The sequence below is a fragment of the Helianthus annuus genome, chromosome 7 (genome assembly GCF_002127325.2).
Source record: "Helianthus annuus cultivar XRQ/B chromosome 7, HanXRQr2.0-SUNRISE, whole genome shotgun sequence".
Lineage (NCBI taxonomy): Eukaryota > Viridiplantae > Streptophyta > Magnoliopsida > Asterales > Asteraceae > Helianthus > Helianthus annuus.
The window spans coordinates 95801224-95811199 of record NC_035439.2 but is presented as its reverse complement, the minus strand read 5'-3'; the positions used below and the strand labels follow the sequence as shown (position 1 = coordinate 95811199).

The window sequence follows — 9976 nt, the reverse complement described above, 5'->3', positions numbered from 1 at the left end:
GATTTTGAAACGTTAAGGACAAAACTCGTCAAATTTAAAGGTAAAGGATAATGCCTGCAATTTGGTGTAAAAATAAAGGACAAAACTTGTAATTTACTCTAGAACTTAATTGTTAGCGTTTGTGATGATAGAACTTAATTGTTAGAGTTTGTGGTGATAGAACTTAGTTGTCAGAGTTTGTGGTGAAAGAACTTAATTGGTCAGAGTTTGTGATGATAGAACTTAATTGTTAGAGTTTGTGGTGATAGAACTTATTTGATGGAGTTTAACTTGTAAGTACTTATGGAGTCCGAATTTGCCTTGTAAGTACTTATAGAGTCCGAATTTATCTTGTAAGGACTTATGTGATCTTGTAAGGACTTATGTGATTTATTGAAAGAGTTTGTTTTGTAAGGATTTAATTGATAGAGTTATTTGCAAAAAGACACCATGGCTACTATGCGGAACGGTATAATAAACAAATTAACCTGATCACTAAACACTGAGTGTCACACCCCCAAAATCCACACGCGGAGTATCACCGCTTGGAGGCGTGACATGACCAGGATTGAGCCACCAATCATATTGAACAACACAATTAAGTAAATAAAACCAACCACAATAAGATTGGTGACCTAAAGAAGGTAACCGATTTTAAGTTAACAGCGGAAGCATAAAACGTAAGTCCAAAACATAAGTTCCATAGTTCATAAGTTTAAAGTTCAAAACGTAAGTTTAATCGGTTCACAAGGATTAAATATTAAGCACGGGACATAACAATCCATATCCCACAACGACTTCCTCCTCGTGTAGGCTCCATAAGCATCTAGCGACCTGTAAGGCATGTAACATCGAGTCAACAACAAAGGCGAGTGAGTTCACGGTTGGTTGATTAGTTTTAAGTTGTTTCTGAAAACGTGGTTTGACTTTCGTTGGCTTATTTGCCGTGGGGGTTACCCCATAGTTGAAAGTATGTTTAACCAATTTCTCTTTTCCCAAACCATATTTAGTGGGGGCTTCCCCATGTGAACCACTAGACCGATAACATATCGACAACTGACGAACAATAATTGTGCCCTACGTCAATGTCTATCATCATTGACAGTTTGCCATAGTCCATTAGTACACGCCTGTCCGACTGGCACGGTGTGAGGTTTGTTAAACCTAATAGCGCTATTAACTAATGACCCGCTCGCCATTGGCCTCAGCGATTAAGTCGATATAAAATGAGGGACTTAATGATAGAGTTTTGTCTAGTAAGTTTTAAGGTTGTTGTCCTACCCAAGGAGGACGAACGTACGTATTCTACCCAAGGAGAATACGCAGGATTAATATTGGCATCCTACCTATGGAGGATGGCGGTACATATCCTACCCAAGGAGGATATGTAGGTTCCGTTTTAGTTCTTTACCCCATTCCCAACCACCGCGAATCCCATGCCTTAGAAAGTGTGTGAACTCACCTTGGTTTGCTCGGTTAGATTAATTACTCATGTAAATCAGGAAATCAAGCACGTCCTAATAAGGTACAGATAACAATCAGTTTCTCATGCATAACACGTATCCTACGTACGGTTTATCTACTCATTACTTCTATTACATACCACATAGTTCAAATGTCAAGTTATATTGTTAAGTTACATTATTTTACCCTAAAATAATATAACTATCTCACAAATAAACAAGTATCCACACAAGTGTTCTAGTATAAGATATATATATTCTAAATATATATATTTACCCATTTTTATTTACAAAAACCAACCTCCGACACTTTGTATTTTATTACCAAAAATTATGGCGAAGTTTATATTCGAAGCACAAGCTATAAAATATACTTGTAACGCTTGTTTAGAAAGATATTTTCGAAGTGTTGGAATTCATAGAAAATTTCGCCAGAGTTTCCTTTGTAAATGGAGGTGTCCATGCGTATTAGCATATCATTTTCTTTTCAAAAATTCATTCAATCAATCAACGACAAGTTACTAAACAACATTACACTAGTCAAGTGCAAAACAATGCACTTTACATACAACATGAACTTGGTTTTTCATAAAAACACGTAGTAACTTAGTGGGGTGTTTAGTGGGTTTAGTTACCCTCCAAAGTGTGTTTACTTTTGTTGAAATCTCATTCTCAGGATTTTTAGATGTTTACAACTAGTAAACTCATTTTGCAAAAATGCGTATTTATTGGATCTTCTTGTTCTAAAAATATTTCTACGCTTATTTTGTTACTAAAATAGTGTAGGTTTAACAAAAGTCATAACCTTTCAAAAATAATCTTCTACTCTTGGTTTATTTAGGAAAAACCATTTGTAAACCTCGGATCCATACGATCACCAACGTACTTTGTTTACTAATTTTTCAAGAAAACATATTGTTACCAAGTTCATGCTTAAACATGGAGGTGATTCTTTTATGGAAATCACTAATCACCTCCTAACTTGTTAACTTAAGCTTTTAATCTTACTTTAACAAGTTTCAACTATGATATTTAACATCATATCTCTAGTAATCAACAAACAAGCAACAAGAAATCATCAACAATACAAGACAACATCATTCATATCATTACTTCTTCATTTTATCAATATTTCATCATTAAGTTAGCTTTATGTTCAAGACCTATCTTTATGATTTTTAGTGTTCTAAAGGTTTCATCATGATTTAACTATTAAGCACTCTAAATATGAAGCAAATGAATATTCAAGAGACTTACTACTAGCGTTTAAGCTAGGGAAGATCAAGAGTAGAAATGAGGTGGTTAATAGCAAATGAAGGAGGTTCTTGCACTTCCGAAAGCTCCTAGCTTCTTTATATGACCTCTAACACCTTTGTATGTATGGAGATTGGATGAAACTTGGATGAAAATGGTGGTGGTATGGGTGTGGTATTCGGCCGAGACCAAGGGGAAGAAGAAGAGAAGTTCAAGTGTTGGTGATATTGTGAAATGTGAGATGATGAAGGTCTAATGGGTTTTTAAAGCATGGTCTTCCAACATACCTTTAACCTCTAGGTATAATGCTCTCCAAGTACTAAGCATATCACATAAATAATCAAAGAAAATCAAAGGGGTGGGGGCCACATCCTAATCGGTTTTTTTTGGTTGGGGGGGGGGGGTTGGTTTAGTTGGTTTGCAATGAATAGTTAGTTAACTAGTTAGGTTTTAAGTATCTAGTTAATGTTATAAGTGTGTTATGTAATATATTGTGTGTTAGGGTGTTCGGGGACCCTAACTAGCTTAAAAAAATACAAACAATGTTTCTTGCAATATTTTAGTGTTCCGGGTAATGTCCGGTTGTTCGGTTTGATACTGTTCAATTAAAGTGCTAAGTTATGTCGTAAAGTGTCTTTTATATATCTTTTTGTAACACTTTTAATTCCCAACACTTAGGGAAGCATACAGGACTATTTAGTAACTTTTTCTGCACAAAACTATATGTTAACAAGCACATGTAAGTATGACACAGTAATCAGAAGCCAGTTAAGTAGTTCAACACAGTCATCAAGCACTTTAATTAACATTAATTAATCGTACGGATACATGTAATTTGGAGGGTTGTCACACTGAGTTATTTAGACACTTAGGGTATTGCAAACACTCTACTCGCATACATACTTACATTTAAACTACTTAATTTGAGACCAACAATCTTCAATGAACTTACAAATTGATATGTAAGATGAACCGTTTTCACGTATTGCATTTTCCGCACCTTCCTTTAACATGTCTACTTTAATTTTCATTACTTTTCCTTCTTCACCCTCCACTAAATTCATGACCATCCTAGCAACCTCCTCCCTCCCTACCACTTTCTTCGTGGGCAACACCTCCGGCCTCACCGCCACCTTCAGCTCCTCCGTCAACATGGCGGCATTCATCTTCTGCTCCGCATACAATGGCCATGCAATCATCGGCACTCCATTCGTAACACTCTCTAACGTTGAGTTCCATCCACAATGCGTCAAAAACACTGCAACAGACGTGTGGTTCAAAATCTCCACCTGTGGGGCCCATGATGACACCACAAGCCCAACTTTTTGGGTCCGCGTCAAAAACCCTTCTGGAAGATAATCACGTGTAGTGTCTGATTGACCAGGTTTGAAAAATGATCCATCTGACACATGTCCATTCGGTGGCCGCACCACCCAAACAAATCTTTGTCGGCTTAGCTCCAAACCCCATGCCAACTCATTTATTTGCTCGGCTGATATGGTCCCTTCGCTTCCAAACGACACGTATATAACCGATCGGTCCGGTTGTTTGCCGAGCCACTCAACAACTTCACCCTTTAACCCGTCCGGTTCATATCTTTTGTTTACCGGTCCAACTGTGTAAACCGGTTTGTATTTCACCACGGACCGTAAGATTTCATTGGTTCGTAGTGCGTTAAGAGTTTGAGGTTCCAGATCTTCCCACGTGTTAATTAACATTCCATCTGCCAAAGTAACACCAATTGCTTGGCTTAGGTAAACGGCATAGTTCTCATCATCACGGTTCAGCATGGGATCGACAACCTCGTCCGGTCGGACCGGTGTACAGCCGGGTATCTCCAACGGCTCTTTCTTGTCAACATATTGACCCACCACTTGCTTATCCAACAATGGCGAGTATGTGAAGAGTGCAGTGAACCATGCGGTGCCCGTTACAAACAAGTACTTTGGTATCCCGAGTTCTTCCGCGATGGCCCACGACTCATAGGCGAAAATATCGCCAACGAGGACGTGGGGATGGGAGTCCATCGCGGATATGGTGGTACGGATGGAGGGAATTGTTTCCCGCATCATAACGCAAAGTTGCGTGGCAACTTTGGCGTCAGGTGGAACTACGCAAGAGATGTCGGCAGCCGGGATTTGGATGACGGAAAGGTGGGAGGCGAAGGAAGTAATGAGTTGGGATAGGGATTGTGGGGTGGTGGCGGTGGTGGTGACGGCGAGGACGGTGACATGGAGGTTGTGGTGGGTGACAAGACGGTGGCCGAGTAATAATATTGGGAGTAAATGGCTAACGCCGGGACTTGCAAGCATTACTACGTGAAGTTGTTTGGTGGCCATTTTCGATAATAGGATGAACAAGTTTTCTGGTGGAAATGTTTGGTCTACCTTATATATATAGTACTCTATTTATGAAGGAGAAAATTGTTTAATTGAACTTAAAATATTGATCAGGGCCACCTAGAATTTTGGGAGCTAAAATCGAATAAAAAATTCGAGGCCTTCTTAATTTTTTTAACCTCGTAATTTTGGTTTGTATATCACATGAAATGTATTAGAAAGAAACTTATAAATCACTTAACCATTATATAAACTAGATAATTTCTCTAATCAAATTATGTTAGGATCTAATATATAAATCAAATCTAAGTTGGTCAAAAGAGTTTAACTTAAGAGGAATGGGGGTGGTCACTAGTGATAGAATTTCATCACTCACAAGCACCCAATCAAGTTTCGCCATGTCATCAACTATTTTTCCATCACTCACAACCTTTTTTGGTGGCAATGGTCATCACTCACAACACCCAACAATAAACCCCGACACCCCCTCACATCCATTTATCATGCTAACCCCATAATGCGTTGAATTTATTACGCCACTTAAAGTTCCACGCGTGAAATCGAGAGGTGGCGGTGGTATCTTCCTGTCCATCACGCGTTGTTCTTGGCCATCACTGGGGAATAACGCTCCGCCCCCACTCCCCTAACAAATAACAACTTGCATTATGTGTGAAAGTAATTAAAACATGCTACTTATTTTAAGTATACTATTGTTAATAGTTAGAAACGACTTTTTTTTAAATAAAACTTTACTTGGACATATTATGTTAAAAATTGTGTGGACAAAATATTTTAGCTAATTAAATTAAGAGAGGTGATTTAAAAAGATGCATTTATAACCTTTATTAAAAAGTGAGTGATGTGATTAATAATTTTGAAAATGGGTAGCAAGTAGCATTCGAACCCAGCCCTCTACAAAACCAAATCTTGTTCTTACCACCAGACTACCCTTATATTAATATTAACAAATATTACGGTAAATATAATATTCTTTTTCTTATAAACATAGATTTTTTTTTTTAATTTTGGAGGCCCTGTTTTTTTGAAGGCCTTAAACCATCGTCAAGCCCAATTACACTAATAGTTCGGCCCTGATATTGATGTTACATAAATTTATAATAACTTGAATCTTACTCATCGTTTATATATACAATTAATTCATCTTTAACTACACTTAAAGCTTACACTATATCATCTTTCATATTTTGAAACTCTATTAAAGCTAAATGCACCCGCGCTCTTAGACTTGTCATAACTCATTTCCTTTTTTATATCACATTAAAAGTTTTCATATTTCCCTAAAAATGTAGTTATTTTTAAAATTGGTTTTTTATGTCCGAAACGCTTTTAGTATAAAAAATAAAAGGTTTCTTTGAAAATAAATAAAAAAAACAACACTATCACACATCGACAAAAAAAATTATAAATGTTTTTTAGAAAAAAAAATATAAACGTTTATTAAGAAGACATTATCTAGTTATCTACTATTCTAGTTTTTGCAAGTTGCGTGTATCAGTTAAATTTTTTTATGTGTTTGTTTTCTTACTCTAGTTTAGGGGTTAAGCAATGAAAATTTGAAATTTCTAATCATATTAGACATTTCTATTTCTATTTCTAATTTCTATTTCTAATATATATACGAGTAAATTACGATTTTAACCCCTATGGTTATATCACTTTTACCCTTTTAGCTCAAAAATAATATATTAACGTCTGAGTCCCCAACGTCTTTTTTTCTAACTCTTTTGGCCTCTAACACTAACCTCATCCATTTACTTTTAGTGGCCAAAGGGTTAGAAAAAAAGACGTTGGGGACTCAGATTTTAAAAGATTGCTTTTTGAATTAAAAAGATAAAAGTGATATAACCAAATGGGCCAAAATCGTAATTTACTCTATATATAATTAACAATTTACATGAACTAGGATTGCGACCCGCCGCAATGCGGCGGGGATTCTTTAATTATAACTAAGTCGATCTAGGACCCGCACGTTATGTTAAACCTGTCAAACAGGGAAAAACAGACGCTGTAAAAACGTTCACCCACACACGCACGTTGCGTCATGTTAACTCGCAAAATCCAGAACGAAACGTAAAAACGTTAAACCAAGGACGCATGTTGCGATGTGTTAAGTCACAAAATTTAGAACCAAGCTTAAAGTGAAAAATATGTGGAAAATGAAAACTATAAAAGACCAAAGTTGAAAGCAAAAAAAGTTATGAGGATAGATTGCAAAAGATAAAAAGTTTTGGGTTAAAGGTAAAAAAACAAATAGTTTTGGGTTAAAAGTAATTTATAAAATACTTTTGGGTGAAAAGTAAAAAAATCAATTTTTTTTGGAAAACCCACAAAGCCAACGTTACGACAACTATATGTATAACTATTTTTTCATTGAAAAACCCCCAAATCACACCCCGCGTTGCGGCGGGGAGTAAAACGGTGTCAAATAGTACTAATGTCACACAACCGTCATCGACCACCAACACTGACTCGACCTAGGATATGCGTGTTGCGATGAACCTGTCAATATGGAAAAATAGAGGTAAAAACGTTGAACCACACATGCACGTTGCATCGTATTAACTCGAATTTAGAACTATACGTAAAACTAAAATTTGTGAAAGATGAAAAGTATAAGTGACAAAAGTTGTGAAGTTAAATTCCAAATAATGAAAAGTTTTGGGTTAAAGTTAAAAAAACAAATTATGCAGGGTTAAAACTGCAAAATGTAAAAACCTTTGGGTTAAAAGTAAAAAATCAACTTTTTTTTTCTTGAAAAATACCCAAAACACAATGTACAACTCATAATACAGATATAACTTGCTAATTTATATATGGGATAATATTTCTATTTCTAATTTCTATTTCTACTTCTATTTCTTTTTCTTTTTCTTTTCTAATTTCTATTTCTTTTCTATTTATCTATATATTTAAAACACAAATGAATGAACAGTATTTTTAATAAATTATAATATAAATATATTATAATATAATAGAATACATTTTTTTATAGTTTTATTATTTTAATATTATAATAATTATTATCTTCTTTATATATGCCATTAACAACTTTATATGAATAGTAAATTTAACTTTTATACTTACTTTGATTTTTATCTTTTAGCTACTGTGTTCTAATTACACTTCTTTGATTTCTAATAAGTTAAACATTTGTTCATTTAATTTTTATAAAGTTGTGTTTTTTATTTTTTTAACCACTCTACTTTAGTTTAAATATTTGTTCGTAAAACATTTGTTCGTTCAACTTTGTTTTTTAACCACTCCACTTTAGTTCAACTTTCTAATAAGTTAAACATTTGTTCTTTCAACTTTAATAAAGTTATGTTCTAATTACAATTAACCCCTTGCGGTTTATTTGGTTTTTTTCCCACCTACACGTTAGTTTAATTTTTGTTTACACCCATATAATTACTTTGTTGTATATTTTTTCCTTTCCTTTTAACCGATTTACATTACAACCCCTAAATTTAATAAATATATTATTTTTGAATTTTTAACGAATTTTCTGTTATGTAATTTTTTCTGGGTTTCGTTTTTTATATCAACACTCCACGCGACTTTTTTTTTTTTTGACTTTTCCCTTTTTTCCTCGAACAGAAAATTTCACTAACTTTGACTTTTTTTAAGATTGACATCCATCGAAATTCCCACTGCATCGCACGGGTAATATTACTAGTTGAATATAAATTATAAACCTAAATGTTAGCCGTGCTGCATTATTATTATATATCAAAAATGAATATTGAATTCACTATGTAGGTAAGTTCAACAAATCTTAATTTAAAACATATATTTATTTAGAGAAGGTGTTAAATACAATATGCCTAATCATAAGATACGTACATTACGATCGGTTCATGACGCGTGTTATTCTTTTATTTACACTCCCGGTGGCAAATCAGGCAATTCCCTTCAGCACCGGATTATGAGTTCATTCCACGTTTCCGGTATTTATGATTCAGATCAGTTTCAAATATTTCAGTAATTTTGAAACTATACAGTGTGGTTAAATCTCGGCGATTAGGGCTTCAAATAAATTCAATTACAATGGATTCACAGAATGGTGCCAGATGAAATATAGAGGATGTTGAAATGGAAGACGATCATGATTCGATTCAAGAAGTTCGAAATCCAGATTCAAACAATGTCGAAACATGGGATCCTTCCAGCATGCGTATTTACATGTTTTGTTTTTTCCAACATGCATGATTATCTTTTCTATTATATGCGTGATTAGAAAAACACATTATTACTAGATTTATATAACATGCATTATTACATATTTATAACATGTGTGATAAGCAAAACACATTATTACTAGATTTATATAACATGCTTCATTACATAATTATAATATGGGTGATTAGCAAAACACATTATTACTAGATTTATGTGACATACTAAATTACATAATTATAATATGGGTGATTTGCAAAATACATTATTACATGATTTATATAACATACTTCATTACATAATTATAACATGCGTGATTAGCAAACATACTGGACAGAGTAAAAAATGACTCTGGTAAGGTGAAGTGGAGTGTTGCAATAGTCTATGAGGTTATGTGGCAATGAGAGATTTATGGCTTAATTGTGTGTAGAATCGGAAGCGAGAAAAATGTGTGTTGAATCGAAAGCAATAACTGAGAGATTTTATGGCTAGAATTTCACTTCAATTTGGTATTCAAATTTCGAATCTCGTATGATAAATGAGAGAGTGAAATTGACAACTAAGTCCCTTTCTCCAAAATTTCTATCAGAATGTTTGCTTATTACGATGGTGCCACCGCGTCTAATCAAGAGCATATTTTGTGTGGTTGTGGTTATCACATACGCATCGCACGACTAGTCAAATTGTACGTTAACAGGCCTCTATTTATTTAAGGGGAAGGTTAACGTACAATAGCTCCTTAAC

At 34.5% G+C, this 9976-nt stretch overlaps 1 protein-coding gene across 1 annotated transcript; it reads right to left on the bottom strand.

Moving 5' to 3' along the window:
- Nucleotides 1–3478: 3478 nt before the first annotated feature.
- LOC110866793 (anthocyanidin 3-O-glucosyltransferase 5) lies at nucleotides 3479–5041 on the bottom strand. The gene has a single exon (XM_022115941.2). The coding sequence runs from the start codon at nucleotides 5033–5035 to the stop codon at nucleotides 3611–3613; it is 1425 nt and encodes a 474-aa protein (XP_021971633.2). The 5' UTR covers nucleotides 5036–5041; the 3' UTR covers nucleotides 3479–3610.
- Between the last annotated feature and the right edge of the window lie 4935 nt (nucleotides 5042–9976).